General features: G+C 48.6%; 1 protein-coding gene and 1 non-coding gene across 3 annotated transcripts; both read right to left on the bottom strand.

Moving 5' to 3' along the window:
* Positions 1 to 362: 362 nt before the first annotated feature.
* On the bottom strand, positions 363 to 20,151 carry ABCF1 (ATP binding cassette subfamily F member 1). 2 transcript variants are annotated; one of them, XM_055389925.2, is made up of 25 exons: positions 19,904 to 20,151; positions 14,005 to 14,051; positions 13,541 to 13,642; positions 13,252 to 13,378; positions 13,069 to 13,106; positions 12,877 to 12,984; positions 11,451 to 11,525; positions 11,258 to 11,371; positions 9,275 to 9,385; positions 8,594 to 8,716; positions 8,074 to 8,174; positions 7,892 to 7,977; positions 7,451 to 7,590; positions 7,216 to 7,364; positions 6,439 to 6,522; positions 6,100 to 6,224; positions 5,791 to 5,903; positions 5,477 to 5,648; positions 5,235 to 5,309; positions 5,072 to 5,142; positions 2,077 to 2,109; positions 1,823 to 1,991; positions 1,581 to 1,645; positions 1,416 to 1,488; positions 363 to 1,259 (listed from the first exon to the last, which is right to left on the bottom strand). In XM_055389925.2, the coding sequence occupies exons 1-25, from the start codon at positions 20,115 to 20,117 to the stop codon at positions 1,093 to 1,095; spliced, it is 2,682 nt and encodes an 893-aa protein (XP_055245900.1). In that variant the 5' UTR covers positions 20,118 to 20,151; the 3' UTR covers positions 363 to 1,092. The 2 variants fall into 2 exon arrangements, with proteins under 2 accessions (XP_055245900.1, XP_055245899.1); XM_055389924.2 differs by having other exon boundaries at positions 13,252 to 13,381; positions 19,904 to 20,132.
* MIR877 (microRNA mir-877) lies at positions 7,357 to 7,470 on the bottom strand. The gene has a single exon (NR_106368.1). It is a non-coding gene; the product is annotated as a microRNA mir-877 (primary transcript).
* Positions 20,152 to 20,620: the final 469 nt, after the last annotated feature.

Genomic DNA, 20,620 nt, shown 5'->3' with positions numbered 1-20,620 from the left:
GTAGGTGAATTACTTGAGGTCAAGAGTTTGAGACCAGCCTGATCAACATGGTAAAACCCTGTCTCTATTAAAAACACTAAAATTAGCTGGGCCTGGTGGTGTGTGCCTGTAATCCCAGCTACTCGGGAGGCTGAGGCAGGAAAATTGCTTGAACCCAGGAGGTGGAGGCTGCAGTGAGCCAAGATCATGCCACTGCACTCCAGCCTGAGTGAAAGGGCAAGATTCTGTCGAAAAAAAAAAAAAAAAGGAAAGAGACCCATGTTCCAAGATGGAAGGTATGAATCACTTTGCTTTTTCCTTGTGTGAAGGGCTGGGGGAAAGGAATCCTATGATCCTTAAACAGCAAACACTGTCAGCAAGACTGCAAACAAGATCCATTTAGTGGGGAAGAGGGGACTATTAAAAGCTGCTAGAAAACTGAATAAAGCAAATCAAGACTGAGAACAGTTCCAACTCCCATCAATCTCCAAACAGTGACAGGTCGGCAGCAACTCCTTTCCTTTATTTCTTCCCCTTGTAAAGGGAAATTCAAGTTCAGCAGCATTCCTTTCCTGCCCCAAGTCCTCAACCAGACAAGAGGCTGCAGGCACCAAATCTTGGGCTGGATAATGGCAAAGGCCTCAGAAGCTCACCTCCAGCTCTGAGCTTCAACAGCTGTTTGTACCAGTGAGTCAGCATTAAATCCACCAGAAAAGAACAGCACCACCCAAAGACTGGGGGGCAGCTGGGCCTGAAGCTGTAGGGTAAATCAGAGGCAGGCTTCTGAGTGATGAGAGTCCTGAGACAACAGGCCACATAAACTTGGCTGGATGGAACCTCACAATAAGGTGGTCACCTCTTGTTTGTTTAGGGGGATGCCAAGGATAAGGCCAGCTCAGTTATATGAAGAGAAGCAGAACAAACAAGTCTTTCAGAGAAATGGATGCAATCAGAGTGGGATCCCGGTCATATCAAGGTCACACTCCACCTTCATGTGCCTGAATGGTTGCCAGGTCAGCTGCAGGCCAGAGGCAGTCTTCAGAGGAGGGGAGACCACAGAGGACTTCTAGGCCACACAAGTATGTCTCTCGGGAGACTTCTGGGAAGGAAAGCTCACTCTCGGGGCCGGCTGACCATGACTTCACCCAGGGCCTCCAACACCTCCCGCTTGTAGTCTTCAAAGTCACCATCGATTTGGCTAACACTCTGCTCCTCCACCACCCACAGCTGGCAATTGGTTTCTGTGATGAGTCGGGCATCATGGCTGACAACGATCACAGCTTTGAAGAAAGATAGCAACATCAGAGGGCAGGAAGAAAGGAGAAAGAGGGGAATCAGAACATGAAATAAGGGAGTCCTAGGCCCTTCTGTAGTGAAGGACACTACAGCTTGGTCCCCATGGAGCAGGGATGAGGGCACACTCTCAGCTGACTTACCACCCTTGTATTCATTGATGGCCTCCCCTAGAGCATCAATAGACTCTATGTCCAGGTTATTGGTTGGCTCGTCCTACAGAGGAGGAATTCCATGATTGAGCACTGCAACTCCCATCTTCCATTACTGTTACCCTTATTCCTTTTCCCACAGCCCAGCTCACTCACCAAGATGAGGACATCAGGTTCCCGACAGGCCAGCTCAGCAAACACAACTCGCGCCTTCTGACCACCTGTAGCAAAGGAAGGGGAGGGCTGTCACACCTTCTAGCACCTCACATTCTGAAGGCAAACCCTCAAGATGTGCCAGTTTGTGAGCTGAGGCTCCCTCATTCTCGGTTCCTCTAGGTACAGTTTGTAGACATGAATGATAAGGTGAAGGGCACCCTCCCTGGCCCCTGAAGTGGTACCAGAGAGTTTGCAGATCTGGATGGTGTGGGCGTGACTCTCCAGGCCGAAGCGGCCCAGGCACTTGCGGGCATCCTGGTAGGGCAGGTTGAAGCCCCGCTGCAGGTACTCAGTGGGCGTCTCCTCCATGCGCAGCTGCTCTGCATACTGCTGGTTGAAGAAGCCAATTTTCTGCCCGAGAAGAGAGGGAGGTGGTCGGTTAAAGTCACACTTCCTCCATCAGATTATCATTCCCTAAATCCCAATGCCAACTTACCAGCCGGTGGTTCTTTCTCATTTCCCCATGGGTCTGCAAGGGAAGACAAAGTAGTTAAGAGGAGGGCAAGGGAAAAAGGCGCTGCAGCTCCATACATCAACTTTTTTTTTTTTTTTGAGACGGAGTCTCGCTTTGTCCCCCAGGCTGGAGTGCAGTGGCGCGATCTCGGCTCACTGCAAGCTCCACCTTCCGGGTTCACGCCATTCTCCTGCCTCAGCCTCCCCAGTGGCTGGGAATACAGGTGCCTGCCACCACACCCGGCTAATTTTTTGTATTTTTAGTAGAGACGGGGTTTCACCATGTTAGCCAGGATGGTCTCGATCTCCTGACCTCGTCCATACACCAACTTTTCTGAAGGAGAGACAAACACCAGAAATGGGCCAGGGACAAGTATGCATAAGAAAAGGAATAGGGGCTGGGCACGGTGGCTCATGCCTGTAATCCCAGCACTTTGGGAGGCCAAGGAGGGCAGGTCAGGAGGCACTTAAGGTCAGCAGTTTGAGACCAGGCTGGCCAACATTGTGAAACCCTGTCTCTACTAAAAATACAATAATTAGCTGGGCATAGTGGGACATGCCTATAATCCCAGCTACTCAGGAGGCTGAGGCACAAGAATGGTTTTAACCCAGGAGGTGGAAGTTGCTGAGATCGCACCACTGCACTCCACCCTCGGGGACAGGGGAAGACTTTGTCTCAAAAAAGGAAAGGAACAGGGATGTTCCCCTAATATGACAAAGGCATGGTGAGCAAAGTAAAAGAGTTAAGGGGCAAAAGGGGAGTTAAGCAAAATGGAAGACAACAGGGACAAGCAGGAGGGACTAACCACAGCCAAAGAACACCTGCTCTCCATACAGCGAGACTCACGAATGGTACATCGTAAGGGCCTCATGTGGCAAGTTTAGTGTTTTGGGGAGAATCTAATAATACCTTTCTAAAGATCTAATCTCTGGATATGAGAAAATGGCCTCTCAACACTGCTAGAGAGAGCAGAAATGGCTACAAACTTTCTAACACACTAGATGGCAATATATTACAAAAGTTCAAATAAAATGGTAGACTTCGCCGGGCGTGGTGGCTCACACCTGTAATCGAGGTCAGGAGATCAAGACCATCCTGGCTAACACGGTGAAACCGTCTCTACTAAAAATACAAAAAATTAGCTGGGTGTGGTAGCACGCGCCTGTTGTCCCAGCTACTTGGGAGGCTAAGGCAGGAGAATCGCGTGAACCCAGGAGATGGAGGCTGCAGTGAGCCGAGACTGTGCCACTGCACTCCAGCCTGGGTGACAGAGTGAGACTCTGTCTCAAAAAAAAAAAAAAAAAAAAAAAAAAAAAAAAGGTAGACTCATATGAAATAAGTAATTGCACGGAAAAATGCTTGATATATTTGGAAAAATCTAGCTACACAACAACTCATATGACAGCCCATTTTTGTTAAAAATTATATGCACATTTGCAAAGAAAAAAGGAGAAAGATATCCACTAAAACATTAATACTGGTTATCTCAGCTGGGAGCGGTGGCTCACGCCTGTAATCCCAGCACTTTGGGAGGCTGAGGCGGGCGGATCACAAGGTCAGGAGTTCGAGACCAGCCTGACCAACATGGTGAAACCCTGTCTCTACTAAAAATACAAAAAGTAGCTGGGCATGGTGGGGCGTACCTATAATCCCAGCTATTCAGGAGGCTGAGGCAGGAGAATATCTTGAACCTGGGAGGTGGAGGTTGCAGTGGGCCAAGATCGCACCACTGCACTCCAGGCTGGGCGACAGTGAGACTCCGTCTCAAAACAAAATAACAACAACAAAAAAAAACTGGTTATCTCCAGATTTTTCTCTTGACTTAAGCATTTTTTTTTTTTTTGAGACAGAGCCTCACTCTGTCACTTAGACTGGAGTGCAGTGGCATGACCTTGGCTAACTGGAACCTCTGCCCCCTGGACTCAAGCAATTCTCCTACCTCAGCCTCCCGAGTAGCTGGGACTACAGTCGTGCACCAACATACCCAGCTAATTTTTGTATTTTTAGTAGAGATGGGATTTCACCATGTTGCTCAGGCTGGTCTGTTTTTTTTTTAGACGGAGTTTTGCTCTTGTTGCCCAGGCTGGAGTGCAATAGCGCAATCTCAGCTCACTGCAACCTCTGCCTCCTGGGTTCAAGTGATTCTCCTGCCTCAGCCTCCCAAAATAGCTGGGATTACAGGCATGCGCAACCACGCCCGGCTAATTTTGTATTTTTAGTACAGATGGGGTTTCTTCATGTTGGTCTCTAACTCCCGACCTCAGGTGATCTCCCGCCTCGGCTTCCCAAAGTGTTGGGATTACAGGTGTGAGCCACCACACTGGGCTCAGGCTGGTTTTTAACTCCTAAGCTCAAGTGATCTGCCTGCCTCAGCCTCCCCCAAAGAGTTGGGATTATAGGCGTGAGCCACCACGCCAGGCCAATTTTTTTTTTTTTTTTGAGATGGAGTCTCGCTCTGTTGCCCAGGCTGGAGTGCAATGGTGCAATCTCAGCTCACTGCAACCCCCGCCTCCCAGGTTCCAGCAATTCTGCCTCAGCCTCCTGAGTAGCTGGGATATAGGTGCGTGCCACCGCACACGGCTAATTTTTGTATTTTTAGTAGAGGCGGGGTTCACTATGTTGGCTAGGCTGGTCTGGAACTCTTGACCTCAGGTGATCCCTGCTGGGATTACAGGAGTGAGCTACTGTGCCTGGCCCGTTTATGCAATTTTTAATCGTTCTATAAAAGACATATATTTCTTGTATAACCAAAACACGTGGGTGTGCCCCCTAGTTCTATCTTAATTCTCTTAGCTCTCCCCCCTGAACTGATCTAAGCTCTTTCCTCCTCTACTGCCCCTCTTAGGGAAATGAATCATCTATGATGAGTTCTGTATTTAACTCTACATTCTCGAGAGGCTCCCTGATTCCAGCTTCTGGCAAAAGCAGCTATGTCTTCACATTTCTCATGCTCTCCCTCCTTGGCTCCAGGACTCACCGGTGTCAGCTTGCCAGTCAGCAGCAGGAGTAGCGTACTCTTCCCCACACCATTAGGGCCCACAATGCAAACTGCAAGATGGAAGACAGGTGGTCAAAGAGGTCCCCAGAGGCTCTCCCTGTGGCTCCTGCTACACATCCCTGAGGCAACCCCGCCAACTCACTCCTTGAATCCATGTCGATGCCAAAATCCAAGTTCTTAAAGAGTGGTTTCTGTCCCTCGTAGCCGAATGTCACACCTGAAAGCCACGAAAGAAGCAATTTATATTCTTTTCAGTCCCTGCAAAGTCCCTCTCATGTGCTGGCCTTGGAGAACAGGAGCAATCTCAGCCTTGGTGGAGAATTTAGGGTGCACATACATGCTTCCGGTGCTTCCTGTGGAGCAGCAGAGGCCTGCGGCACTCACCATGCAGACCCAGCACCGGAGGGCTGAGTGGTGGGGGGTCTGGAAAAGTGAAGCGCACAGTGTACTCCTTAGGGCGCTTCAGGAGCTCAGGGGCCTCCTGGGATTCCTCATCTTGGTTTTTCCGTCGGCATTTCTGCTGCTTCCGAGTCAGGGCTTCCTTCGTTTGTTTTTCCTGGAGAGGAAGAGGAAAAAAGAGAAACCTGAGCCCTGCACAGCAGTCCTTGAAATGTAGGCCAGCGTTCCAGAGTCTCCTTCTTCCTCCACTGCCAGGAGAGAACAGTGGCCCCCAGCCCAGAAGTCCCTCAGGTGCTCACCGCCTGCTTGGTGGACTTCCCGCCTGCCTTCAGCTCCTTCAGCTTTTTCTCTTGCTTCTCATACTGTTTCAGCAGTTCTTTCTGCTTCTGCTGGTACATCTTTTTGAAGGTCACTGGGGCAGAAGAGGGGACCAGGCATCAGTGGTTGCTCCTCTTCCCAGCAAAGGGACAACCAGGGACTGGTGGTGATGGGATAGGCATCACTGTCTGGAATTCTGACAGGATTCAGTTTATCTAAATAGGCCCTCCCACTCAGGCCTCTTTTCGAGGTTCTATCTCTTCCCTGCATCCACACACAATCCTACTTACTGTAATTGCCCCTATAGTAGTGGAGCCGCTGGGCATCGAGGTGGATGATATCAGTGCAGACATCATCCAAGAAGCCCTGGTCATGGGAGACGATCAGCAAGGTCTTCCGCCAGCCCTGGAGGTAGCTGGGTTTCAGAGAACAGGGTGTAAGTGTCACAGTGGTCAAGTGAGAGAGAAGTCAGAGGAAGCAGGCAGACAACGGGGGCTGGGAGGGAAAGGGGGGTCTGAATAGAGCTCCACTCACAGGCACAGTGGAGAAGGGCTAAAGGAAAACAGGGCAGGGAGGGAAGGGGAAGAAAGTGCAGAATGGGAACCAATGATGCAAAGGCCGTAACGCACTTATTAAGCCAGATGACAGCGTTGAGGTCCAGGTGGTTGGTGGGCTCATCCAGCATCAGCAGTGTGGGCTCCATGAACAGTGCCCTAGAGGGTGGGTAGCAGAGGGCAGGGTCAGGGAGAGAAAGATCCTTGCTCAGACAACCCCAGAGAAAACTCGGAGATAGAGCCTGAGACCATGAACACTCCTTCCCAAGCTCTCCTCAGAGTTGTTCTTGGGCAGGATACGGTTTAATTTTTTTGAGACAGGGTCTCGCCCTGTTGCCCAGGCTGTCGTGCAGTGGCACAATCAGGGCTCACTGTAGTCTAAATCTCCCAGGTCCAAGTGATACTTCTACTTCAGCCTCCAGAGTAGCTGTGACCACAGCGTGCGCCACCATATCCAGCTAATCTTTAAATTTTTTGTAGAGACAGGGTCTCCCTATGTTGCCCAGGCTAGGATATGTTTTCTTCCCCCTTTTGTGAAGATAGAGTCTCACTATATTGCCCAGGCTGGTCTCAAACTCCTGGGTTCAAGATAATCCTCCTGCCTCTGCCTTCCAAAGTGCTGGGATTACAGGCGTGACCCATTGCGCCCAGCTGCAGGGTATGTTGATGAGAACTCACCACCAAGTAGGGAGAGAAATAGAGAAAGATCCTAAGTTCTCACAACACAGATAGTAAGGAGGGAGAGGTAAGCCTTGAGCCTCCCTATTGGCCTTGGAAGAATGAGAAGGGAAAGAGGAAAAGGGCCCTGGTGGTCTGAGGCTGGAAGGGAGGGCAGTGAGGTGAATGGCCCACCTGGCCAGGGAGACACGCATGCGCCAGCCCCCTGAGAACTTCTGTGTGGGTCGATTCTGCATTTCAGGGTCAAAGCCCAGGCCAGCCAGGATCCGCCGTGCTTTGGCCTCTGCAGCTGCCGCCCCAGTGGCCCGCAATTCCTCATACACCTGGGAGGAGGGAGAAGAGGACACACGTCTGAGGGTCCCAGGAACCCCCAAGTCTTTGCCCGTGTCCCCTGCGCCATCTCCTCTACCTTCTCTAGCCTCTCAGCAGCTGTGTCATCCCCTTGTTCCAGCTGTCCCTGAAGCCGCCGCTCCTCTTCCAGCAGCTTCAATCGCTTGGTGTCAGCTCGAAGAACAGCCTGGACTGCTGGTGTCTCATCTGCTACCACCTCTGGGAGGCAGAGGGAGAACAGTCAGGCAGCCTCAAGAGCCAAGAGTCTCATCCTTCTTTCCCTTCAATTACATTTCTGTTTTGCCTGACCCTGCCCAGCTCTTTGTACTTGTTCCAAATAAAACACTTTCAAGTTCCTCATTGACCCTCCCCTCCTTTCCTTAGCATCCCTTTCCCGGTCTCCAGTCTCCCTCCACATCCCTTCCAACTCCATAGCCACAATTTCTTCTATTCTTGGCTGGCTGGCTTTTCTACCCAACTGCCCACCCCACCAAGCCCCTTTTCTCCCCAATGGTCTCACCCTGCTCACACAGCAACACATCAATGTTGGGAGGGATGCTCAGGGCTCGGTTGGCAATGTGCTTGAGGAGTGTGGTCTTGCCCTTGCTGGGGAATAAAAGCTATTAGGACCTGGCCACCACTGAGAAATCTCTTCTTTTCCCTCCAGGCCCTTTTTTGCCTCCAGCTCCCTCCTCTTCTCACCCATTGGGTCCTACCAGCCCGTAGCGGCGGCCGGCTACAATGTACAGGTCTGCATTGACGAACAGCTCCTTGCCATGAGCGGAGATGCTGAACTTCTCCAGCTGCAGCCATCAGGAAAGAAGTGGCAGAGGGAAGGGATGATCACATGAAAATTCTCCCTTTGGGACAAGAGCGGCCACTTTCTCCCTGCAGGGAAGCCTCTGACAAACCGCTACCTCCAGCATAATCCCCTTCCTCTCCCCACAGCCGGTCCCCGCCCTGTTCGCTGCCTGTAATGGGAGCCCCATGCATCCTCAGCTAGTCTAGTCTGTCCCACACTATTTTCTGCCGAGGGTGGACCCCACTTCTACTGGTTTTTCTATCTTCTTGCTCAAGTTGGCAGAACCTAAGGTGTGGAAAATGCCTCCAATCTTTCTTCCCACTGAACTAACCCATTCACACACCACAGCCACTCAGGGAAGATGAGAGAACTGGCTCTTCCCTAGGTAAGTGGACTGGAAGGGGCCCCTTGAGACCTTACCTTGATGTCAGATGCATTTTCTAACATGGCTTGGCGGGAGGACATCTCCGCCTGGGACACGGAGAAGTCATTTTCAGCTGCATTGGCTGCTTTTAATGAAGCCACTTGGCGCTCATACTCCATCTGAGAAGGTAGGAAAAACTACATTTGAAGCCACAGTCTACCAGTTTCCCATCACCATGAAACAGCCCATGCTGGCTGGGCATGCTGGCTCACGCCTGTAATCCCAGCACTCCGGGAGGCTGAGGTAGGTGGATCTCTTGAGCTCAGGAGTTTGAGACCAGCCTGGCCAACATGCTAAAATACTGTCTCTACAAAAAATACAAAAATTAGCCAGGCATGGTGGTGCCACCCATAGTCTCAGCTATTCGGGAGGCTGAGATGGGAGGATCACTTGAGCCTGGTAGGTTGAGGCTGCAGTGAACAGAGATCACGTCATCGCACTCCAGCCTGAGTAACAGTGTGAGACCCTGTCTCAAAAAACAAACAAAAAACCCCAAAGTGAAACAGCCCATGTCATCAGACATTGAGATAAGGCTCACAGAACACAATTATTTTCTTACTCCGACTGTTTTACTTGGAGTAGCCCCCAAAGCTTTCCTTCGTGTCCCCAATCGCATGTCCCCTAGTTGAAGTATTTAAAAATCCCCTACTTTTGACCGCTAAGAACCAAGGTCTTACCTGTTTTTTCAGCTTTTTCTTCTCCTTTTTGCTAAGGTGAGCATAGGGATCATCTGCCTTAGACTCTCCTTCCTCCTCCTCTTCTTCCCCTTCTCCTTCTTCCTCTGAACCCTGTGAGAACCCGGGGATGGTCAAAACTAGGGACTCCTGGCTGGGCGCGGTGGCTCACGCCTATAATCCCAGCACTTTGGGAAGCCAAGGCGGGCAGATCCCAAGGTCAGGAGATCAAGACCATCCTGGCTAACATGGTGAAACCCCATCTCTACTAAAAATACAAAAAATTAGCCGGACGTGGTGGCGGGCACCTGTAGTCCCAGCTACTGGGGAGGCTGAGGCAGGAGAATGGTGTGAACCTGGGAGGAGGAGCTTGCAGTGAGCCGAGATCGTGCCACTGCACCCCAGCCTGGGTGACAAAGGAAGACTCCGTCTCAAAAAAACAAAACAAAACAAAACAAAACTAGGGACTCCTTCTAGAACTCAGATTTCATATCATCTGCCCCCTGTCCCTGCCCCAGCTCTTTCCTTCACTACTCAGAGTCCTAAAATATCTTGGGATCCTCTCTCATTCTCATACCCAGCCCCTGGTCTCCCTGAGGTCCTTTATTAATTTCTGCTACCAGGAATGGTACAAGACAAATGGTATGAATGTGTATTTATGAAATGTGACAACGCGTTATGTCCCTATAAATGTAACTCCCAATACAATGTAACTGAAGGTGGAGTAAATGGATTTCAAGAGTTTCATTTGTATAAAATGAGTTTCTGTGGTTTCCTTGTTAACATGCAAAGAAAAGATCAGGTAGCCGTCCGGGCACGGTGGCTCATGTCTGTAATCCCAGCACTTTGGGAGGCCAAGATGGACAGATCACAAGGTCAGGAGATCAAGACCATCCTGGCTAACATGGTGAAATCCTGTCTCTACTAAAAACACAAAAAATCAGCCGATCATGGTGGCATGTGCCTGTAGTCCCAGCTACTCGGGAGGCTGAGGCAGAAGAATTGCTTGAACCCGGGAGGCAGAGGTTGGTTGTAGTGAGCTGAGATTGCGCCACTGCACTCCAGCCTGGGCAACGGAGTGAGACTCCATCTCAAAAAAAAAAAAAAAAAGATCAGGAAGCTCTAGTGCACAGCCAGAGGAATCCAGCAGAATCACAGAATTAGGAAGCGCCAGACGCATAGGGACCCTAGAGATCTCCGGACTCCTCCTTCTATCACACAAAGGAGACAAGTGAGACCCAAGGGGATGGGAAGATGTATTCAAGGTCACACAGCCAGTGAAGGCAGAGCCAGGACCCAGATCATCTGAGATAAATTCCAGGCCCTTTCTTCACTGGATTAGGTGTTGCAAACTACAGCCCATGGGCCAAGGCTGACCTGACACTTATTTTTATATAGCTCCCGAACTTTATAAAAATAATTTTTGTATTTTCAAAGAGTTGTTAAAAAAAAAAAATATGTGATAGAGATTGTATGTGGCCTGCAAAGCCAAAAACATTTACTATATGGCCCTTTATAGAAAAAGTTTGCTGGCTGGCACACTGGCTCACACCTGTAATCCCAGCATTTTGGGAGGCTGAGGCACGAGGACTGCTTGAGCCCAGAAGTTCAAGACCAGCCTGAGCAACATAGTGAGACCTCATCTCTATACTAAAAATAAAAAAATTAGCCAGGGGTAGTGGTGCACACTTGTAGTCCCAGCTACTCAGCAGGCTGAGGCAGGAGAATCTGTTGAGCCCAGGAGGTTGAGGCTTCAGTGAGCCGTGTTCACACCACTGCACTCCAGCCTGAGTGACAGAGTAAGATCCTGTGTAAACAAAAACAAAAACAAAAACAAACGAACCACCACCCCCACTACTCCCCCCAAAAAAGAAAAGAATAAAGGTTTGCTGGGATAATAACTATATCCCCAGATTCTGACTCTCCCATAAGGACCCTGGAAGCCCTAGTCCCTCATTCCACCTTGCCCCAACACCAAATACACACCTGCTCTGCCTTCTTGGCCTTCTCCTTCCCTTGTTTGGGAGGCTCCTTTTCCTTTATTATTTCTTCTTCTTTATCCTCCTCTTCATTGTCCAGAGCAGCGAATTTATTTTGAGGCTAATAGGGAAAAGACAGGTCTGATGAAATGTTTTAATTCCTGGGCCCCAATACCTCCTCCTGCTAGTTACTCTCTCACCTTAGCTTTCCCTTTTGACTTCTCTTCCTTTCCCTTTTTGCCTTTGAGTGCAGGCTGCTGTTCCTCAGATACGGCCTGGAGGAGACACACATACACATTACACACATACATACAAATTATTGTGCTACTTTGCTGTGTAATAAGCATTTCTAGAGAGTCTACTGTGTTAACCATACACATGCTTCTCCATTTACGACAGGTTGCATCCCGATAAACCCACCAGAAACTTAAATAAAAAATGATAGTTCTTGGCTGGGCGTGGTGGCTCACACCTGTAATCCCAGCACTTTGGGAGGCCAAGGCAGGTGGATCACAAGGTCAAGAGATCGAGACCATCCTGGTCAACATGGTGAAACCCTGTGTCTACTAAAAACACAAAAATTAGCTGGGCGTGGTGGCACGTGCCTGTAATCTCAGCTACTCAGGAAGCTGAGGCAGGAGAATCACTTGAACCCAGGAGGCGGAGGTTGCAGTGAGCCAGGACTACGCCACTGCACTCCAGCCTGGCAACAGAGTGAGACTCCGTCTCAAAAAAAAAAAAAAAAAATAGTTCCAACTTATGATGGGTTTATCTGGATATAATCCCATCATGAGTTGAGGAGTACCCTAAATGAGTATGACTTTCACACCATCATAAAGTAGAAAAATCATACGCCGAAGCAGAAGTTGGAGACCATCTGTATTGAGTGCTGCTGACGAAAAATGAGACCCAGAAAAATCCTACCCTCCAGCTTCAGACTAGATAGCGAAGAGATAACTAGGGAACGTCAGCAAGGCTAAGGATTATAAGTCAGGCAAGTGCGCCACCAGAGTGAGTGGCACTAGCACTGGAGGCTTTCTCAAGAGCTCAAATGGACATGGACTAAGATGCACACGCAGAAGAGTCACAAGTAGAAGAGCAAGGACCTGGGGCTTTGTTTCAGGTTCTGTGCTTAAAGCAACAGAATCACTGTAGATTTCTGAGTGATAAAAATGGCATGTTTTTTTTTTGTTGTTTTTTTTTTGAGACTGAGTCTTGCTCTGTTGCCCAGGCTGGAGTGCAGTGCCTCAATCTCAGCTCACTGCAAATTCCACCTCCCAAGTTCAAGTGATTCTCCTGCCTCAGCCTTCCAAGTAGCTGGGATTACAGGCGCATGCCACCACGCCTGGCTAATTTTTGTAATTTTAGTATAGATGAGGTTTCGCCATGTTGGTCAGGCTGGTCTCAATCTCTTGACCTCGTGATTCGCCCACCTCGGCCTCCCAAAGTGCTGGGATTACAGGCGTGACCCACTGTGCCCAGCCTGGGCATGTATTCTAAAAAGATGATTTTAACAGTATAAGTAAGACAGACCGAGAAGAGCTAGTTTAAAAGCGGGAAATTACTCCACCATGGCCAGAAGGTGCTAAATGGAGTGAGAGTGACTGATCGAGCCACCACTGTCACCTTATTGATCCGATTCTTCTCTGGCTTGGCAGGCTTAGGAGGATGTTTTTCTTCCTCCTCCTCTTCCTCACTCTGATCCTGAATCAGGGCTGCAAAAACATTACCACCCTAGAGAATGAAAGGGCCACAGAAGTCAGTAGGATGGTCAAGGTTGCATCCTTGGAGTCTCCGTTTACCACACAGATGGCTTACCTTGGTTTTCTTCCCTCCGCGGGGTTTTGGGGCGGGTACTGAAATGACAGGGGGAGAACATGAGATAGGAAAGAATTATGATGTCTGGCCCCCCAATTGAATCCAACTTGAAGATCAAGGTATGAGGCATCACTCTCCATGACTCATGGATTCCAGGTACCCATTCCCCCTCAGGTCGTTTACCTTCATCCTCCTCATCACTGGCTGGCACTGAGAGCTTCTTAAGACGCTCCATGAGCTCTTTCTCTTCTCCATCATCATCCACATCCTTCTTCCGCCTGCCTTTTCGGGTATCTCGCTTTTTTTTTTGCTGCTGAGAGCAAAAGAACAGTGAGAAAATGAAGCCCAGGCCCCTGCTGTATTTCTGCCTCACAGAGGGTTCCCCATCAGCTGAATGGAGCAACATGGGCTGGAAAGGGGTTGGTGGAACCCAGATGCCTCCCAGGATTGGTGGGCCCTGTGGCACTTGTACCTGCTGTTGCTGTTGCTGTTGCTGCTGCTGCTGCTCCTTCTCCTTGAGCACTTTCTCTTCTTCCCCAGCCTGTTTATCTTCTACTGCCAGCTCTTCAAAGAACTATAAAGGGAGTTAAGCTACAGGTAAACATGTTTCCAAGAGCAATCCAAGCAAGCTGTGCTCTGCCACACATTGGCCCACTGGCCCTCCACTCCACCCTCACCTTACCTCCTGTCTCTCTCTTTTTTTTCTTTTCGTGGAGAATGGAGTGTGCAGGTCTCAAATTCCTGGGCTTAAGCTATCCTCCCACCTCTGCCTCCCTAAGCGCTGGGATTACAGGCGTAAGCCACCGTGCCCAGCCTATCTCCTCTCTTGACAAGATCTTTTCTCCTCCCTTGGACCTCCCACCTCCTTCGCATGGCTATTTATTTAGCTTGGAAACATCCATAGTCATTTCTTATCCTCAACCCTCATTTTCTCACCGTTTTTTTGATCTTCTTGTCCTTCTTCCCTTTCTTCACCACTTTGTCTAGAAAGTTAAGCGGATATCGTGAATGCTTATCTGCAAATTCCAAAGCAGTCTGATCCCCCCTGCAAAGATCTCTGTAGCCTCTATCCTATTTTATTATTTTTCTAGCTTAACTATCACTCCTAAAATATTTGTACTGTCTCACAACTCCTGCAGAAATAATCATTCCCATCTCTATTCATTCATCCACTAAGTATCTACTAAACAGCTACCATGTGTCAGATATTGTGCTAGCGCAGGGGATTATAGCAATGAACAAGACAAATGTGGTCTCCTCTGGAGCTTGCAGGCTATAGGAAGACAGATTTTTAAATAGGTAATTCCAGGTGTACTGAAGGTTCCAAAAGAAAAGGTAAAGCCTACTTGGTGGTGGGGGAGAGGCTGGCTTCATCTCTGGTGGCAGCCTCTCTAAAAAGATGGCATTTAAGCTAATAACTGAAGTAATGAGGAGTATGAGAAGTTAGTCAGACACATGGTGTAATTCCAGTGCTGTGCACAGGCCCAGCTGTGAGAAAGCACACACACTGAGAGACAGGGAAAGGTTTGGTATGGCTAAGCTTACAGACTGAGTGGAGAATGGTGCAAGGTAAGGCTGGAGTGAGGGCCTTGTACTAAGGTTAAGGAATGGGGACTTTATTGGTATGATCACTTTCACACTTTAAAGTTTCACTCTGGCTTCAGAGTACAGCAAGAATCGGAGGGAATAAGCATAGTGGGAAATCCATTGGGGAGGCTGTCAGAGTAGTCTGGGTGGTGGTGACAAGCGGACATAAAGAAGAATTCATAGGATGGGGCTAGAGGTGGGGAATAAAGAGCACCCGGCCGGGCGCGGTGGCTCATGCCTGTAATCCCGGCACTTCGTGAGGCAGAGGCAGGCGGATCACTTGAGGTCAGGAGTTCAAGACTAGTCTGGTGAACATGGTGAAACCCAGTCTCTACTAAAAATACGAAAAATTAGCCGGGCATAGTGGCGGGCGCCTGTAATCCCAGCTACTCAGGAGGCTAAGACAGGAGAATTGCTTGAACCCAGGAGGCGGAGGTTGCAGTGAGCTGAGATCACGCTATTGTACTGCAGCCTGGGTGACAGAGCAAGACTCTATCTCAAAAAAAAAAAAAAAAAAAAAAAAAGAGCACTCAGAGATGACTCCTGTGTTTTTAGCTGGCAAAATTAGCTGGGCTAAGTGGTACCATTTATTAATTAAGGAGGCAGTGGAAGAGAAGGTCTTATAGGAAGGAAGAAGATATTATAAATTCAATTTGGGAGATATGTGTAGATACACACACATGTATACAACACACACACACCCCCTCCTTTTTTTTTTAAGAGACAGGGTCTTGCTCTGTCACCCAGGCTGGAATGCAGTGGCATGATCATAACTCACTGTAACCTTAAATTCCTAGGCTTAGGTGATCCTCCCACTTTAGCCTCCTGAGTAGCTAGGACTACAGGCAAGCACCACCATGCCTGGCTAATTAAAAAAATAATAATAATTTTTAGAGAGGAGGTCTCACTATGTTGCTCAGGCTAATCCTGAACCTCTGGCCTCAAGCAATCCTCTTGCCTCAGCTTCCCAAACTGTTGGAATTATAGGCCTGAGCCACTGTGCCTGGCCAGGGGGACACGTTGTTTGTAAAACCTATAGGCCATGTAAATAGAGTTATCTGGTAAGCAAATGAACACCTCAGTCTATGCCTTACTTGTTCTGCTTGAATATTATAGCACAAATCACATTGTGTCATATTTACCTGTCTGTGTGCTTTCATTCTAGAGAGTAACCTGAGAGACTGTTTAGCCTGTGTTCCCAGTAAAGCCAAAACAGATTCAACAGATTCTAGCTCTCCCCCTCTCCATCCTTGTTTCCCTGAAGGTAGAGGACCATGTCCAACTCCCTCCCCTACTGGAGGCAGCCAGCAGCCTCATGATTTCCCTTCAGGCTTAGGCCTATTTATTATCTTCTCTTCCAAAACATCCCTTCCATTCACTGCTATCTAATTCTACCCTTAAGCATTTCAGTATTTAATATTAAAAAAAAAAAAAAATCAGTCGGGTGCGGTGGCTCAGGCCTGTAATCTCAGCACATTGGGAGGCCAAGGTGGGTGGATCACGAGGTCAGGAGATTGAGACCAGCTTGGCCAACATGGTGAAACCCCATCTCTACTAAAAATACAAAAATTAGCTGGGCGTGGTAGAGCACGCATGTAGTCCCAGCTACTTGGGAAGCTGAGGCAGGAGAATCGCTTGAACCTGGGAGGTGGAGGTTGCAGTGAGCCAAGATCGCGCCACTGCACTCCAGCCTGGGTGACAGAGCCAGACTCTGTCTCAAAAAAAAAAAAAAAAAAAAAAAAAAAAAGTCAATGGTATCCGCCATCTACTACATTAAAATATTCTCAGACTAGAATTCCATGTATTTCAAAGTAATCATTTATTCAGGAAAGTTTTATGGTGCATCTACTTTTCCAAAAAACTAGAGTTAACGAGAGAGAATTCCAATAATTAAAGGCTTCACAGACTAAAATGGCCCTACCCTATCTTTTCTGTTTCCCTACCCACACCTATGGTCTCGATACTGGCTTCTTTCTGATCCTTTATGAAGTCCCAGGCACGCTTATGTCTGTCTTTGCTTAATCTGCATCCTCCATCCAGAACACATTTCAAAGTTTGGGGCCCTCCTCCTCCCCAAAAAACAAACCACAAAAAACAAACAAAAAAATTAAAGAAAAAAAATCTGAGCCCAGTATTGGGTGACTAGTGTGAGAGCTGAAAAATTGTGCAGGATTAATAATAAAAGGCTTTATATGCTATTCCAAGTAGTTTAATCCTAAAGGCATTAGGAGGAAGGATCTACTGAAGTACCTAAGAAGGAAAAACCTGATCAGCTCACCTTATCAACACAGATGACTGACTCATCCCAGACACTAATTTCTCCCCAAGGACTAACACAGCCATACCATCTCTCCTTCCTTTAAATCTCTTTTGTGGCCAGGCACACTGGCTCACGCCTGTAATCCCAACATTTTGGGGACCAAGGTGGGAGGACTGGTTGAGGCCAGAGGTTCAAGATTAGCCTGGGCAACATAGCAAGACCTCATCTCTACAGAAAACAAAAAACAAAAACAAACAAAAAATAAGCCAGGCATGGCAGTGTGTGCCTGTAGTCCCAGCTACAAGGGAAGATGGCTTGAGCCTGCGATTGAGGCTGCAGTGAGCTGAGATCGCGCCACTGCACTCCAGCCTGGAGTGAGGCTCCGTCACAAAAAAAAAAAAAAAAAAATCCACCAAAACCAAAAAAATCTTTTGTACTTTAATCACTCTTATCCACTTCATTATAGGGACAGGAAAAGCCTCTGAAGAGTTTCATTGTGAGAAAGTATAATCCCCAAGGAACTGAAAAAGATTAAGTGTGGCTAGAGATATACTGTGTCTTCTCTCCTTTCATATATCGCTTAAGCTGCTCCTTCGAAGCAAGAAAGCAAGCCTTCTTTACCCTTATACCCCTCTCCCCCATTACTGTTTTGTATTCTTGTCCTCATTGGGTCTCAAAATCGTAATTCACAAGCTTCACTTTCTCTTCTCCCATACCTTTGAAACATACTGCAATCTGGTATCATCTCCGAATGAACACTACTTCTGCCAAAGTTGCCACTGATCCCTTAGCTCCTCAAACCACAAAGTATTTTTTGGTCCTTATTTTGCCTGACTTCTCTGCAGCATTCCATGCTGCCTACCTCCACACCTTTTTTATTCTCTTCTATCATTATTTAATTTCTGGGATCTTGCTCACTCCTGGTTTGCCTCCAGTTTCTCTGGCTGTTTGCCTTTCTCAGTCTCATCTCTTCAGCCTCCTTCCCCACCTGCTTCCTGCAATTGCTGAAGTTCTTTAGGGTTCCCACCTTTCACCTTCTTTTTGGTTCAATCTGCAAACACTCTCTAGGGCACTCTTCCATATCCAGCACTTCAACTATACTTGCCTGTGTCTTTACTCCTAGTATAGTTGTCTCTCCACAGTGACTAAACAAACTCTCTTCTTGCCATTTCCTTTTAGAAATCCTCAGAAACGCCTAACTCAGCATTCAGAAGTTCACCTTATCTCTTTCCACTTCTTACTCTCCTGTCCATTACTGCTTTCAGTTAATAGTCTACTAGTGACTGGGTTACTTAAGTGTCAACCTTACTTCTCCCTTCATTTAATCAGTTCTCAGTTCCGATCAATGCCGCCTCCTTAGTAACTCTTTATTCTTCAGGCCTTGGCTTATCCCCTTACCACTTCTCACCTAGATCATGGCCAGAGCCCCCTAAATGGTCTCCCCACCTCCATCTTGACCAGTTCAAGGCCATTCATTCTCCATTGCTCAGTGCTACAGGTGAACTGTTCATAATCATTCCTTATGCACTTCAATGGGCCTTCCTTCTTAATGTCTTTAGGATTAAACTCCTCGGAATGGCATCTAAAGCCTTTCATTATCTGTCTTCTGACTTCATCACACTAGTCACCAGGCTCTAGTGGGACCAGTCAGGCTTGCCTACATCTCTACCTTCCACAAACTTCCTTGGCTTGGAATGCGCTTCCCCTTGCTAATTCACGATGATCTTTCAAGAATAAACTCTGGGGAGCAGATGTAGTGGCTCACGCCTGTAATCCCAGCACTTTTGGAGGCTGAGGCAGGAGAATCACTTGAGCCCGGGAGTTTGAGACCAGCCTAGGCAACATAGCCAGATCTTGTGTCTACAAAAACATTTAAAAATAAGGTGTGGTGGTGCATGCCAGTAGTCTCAACTACTTGGGAGACTGAGGCGGGAAGATCCTTTAAACCCAGGAGGTGGAGGCTGCAGTGAGCCATGTTCATGCCACTGCACTCCAGCCTGGGTGATGGAGCTACACTGTGCCTCAAAAAAAAAAGTACTCAGCTATTACATATTCTTGGGAGGCTTTGCTGACACTTCCTTACCTGTCTGAGTAGATGCTCCTCCTCTCTTCTACAGTCCCATAACATTCTTAAGCACCTTCATCATACTCTGACAACCACTGTCTGTCTGGTTAATGCTCTGACCCTTCACCATACTGGGTTGTCCCTTGAGGGAAAGTCTTATCTTTTATCTCTACATTCCCACTTCCTCCACACAGTACCTGGTATACAGTAGGCATCCAATAAGTGCTTTTAAAATTAGTTACTGTGTACCTACTGTGGTTAGTTGTGTCCATTTATCTCCCCCTTAAAACTGACTTCAACCCTGGGAGGATATCTTCATGTTTTTTTCCTTCCCCTCTCAAAGCACAGTATATAGAGTGCTTAATTAAAAACAGGCGCTTAACAAACTTTCGCTGCTTTTTAAGTAAACCTTAACCCTCATTCCAACATCAAAAATCTACACTCTTGCTCCAGTTGAGTGAGAGGGGTGTCTTAAGAAAGAAACCATGAAGGAGTCACCCTCTCTTGAGAAACAAGGGGGGATCACAGGCTCCCAAGGTGTGTGTATGCGCGCGCAGGGGGAAGGGGAGGTCGAGGCAGGGCTCATATATTCCTGGTGGAATACAGTGTGTGGTGGGGCGGATGTCCAAATTTTTTAAGCAAGGTTTTCCCATTTCTCCCCATCTCTCCCTCGGTGCCATATGCTCTGTCTTTTATCTCGCCCAGTCTCACTTAGGTCACGTGCGACATCTGGATCTCTTTCCTTTAACCCCGATTCCAAACCCACTCCTCCCCGGCAAACTCCTCCCGGGCCCACGGCACGCATGCGCAGTAACTCCCGCAGGGGCCCGGTCAGTCTCGTGCCCCATGACCCTCTCCTAAAACACGCGCAGTCTCCTCTCTCTTCCCCTTCCTCTCGTCTCTTCCTTGCCTACCAGCCTCACCTGATGGGCTCGTGCTCTCTCCGTCCCCGATCCACTCGGGCTCCGGCGGCTGCTGCTTGGGCGCCTTCGGCATCGCGGTGGCAGTTACAGCTACTGTGGCGGCGCCCGGCGCTATTTCCGCTTCCGGCGGCGGGGAACCCCGATGGGGCTGGCTCTCCAAGCTGGCGCGGCCAACCCCGCCCCCGGGCTGCGCACGTGCGAGCTTCGCCGTCATCTCGGGGGCGTGGCCCTGGTTCAGTGGAGGCGTGGCCTGCAATGACGGGGCGGGGCCGGCGTCCGCTTGCTCCAGTCGCGTAAACACATGGCGTTTACGACTGTCTGGGAAGCCTGACGCCGTGACCTCCCGACGCCGCGAGACTCAAGGAATGAACATAATAATTTCCTACTAGTATGAAGGAGTTGAGGCATACTGTTTTTTTTTTGTTTGTTTGTTTTGTTTTTTGTTTTTTTAGAAAGCATATTCTAGTTTCTATCTGTAACTCGTTTCTAGTTCTGCCACCGCTATGCCGAAGGCGCCCAAGCAGCAGCTGCCGGAGCCCGAGTGGATCGGGGACGGAGAGAACACGAGCCCATCAGGTGAGGCTGGTAGGCAAGGAAGAGACGAGAGGAAGGGGAAGAGAGAGGAGACTGCGCGTGTTTTAGGAGAGGGTCATGGGGCGCGAGACTGACTGGGTCATGGGCAGAAAAGACAGTGCAGACCAATGACTAAGGGAGAGG

The sequence above is a fragment of the Gorilla gorilla genome, chromosome 5, assembly GCF_029281585.2.
Source record: "Gorilla gorilla gorilla isolate KB3781 chromosome 5, NHGRI_mGorGor1-v2.1_pri, whole genome shotgun sequence".
Taxonomy (NCBI): domain Eukaryota; kingdom Metazoa; phylum Chordata; class Mammalia; order Primates; family Hominidae; genus Gorilla; species Gorilla gorilla.
Note: the sequence above shows the minus strand (reverse complement) of the source record. Positions and strands in the feature narration are given on the sequence as shown.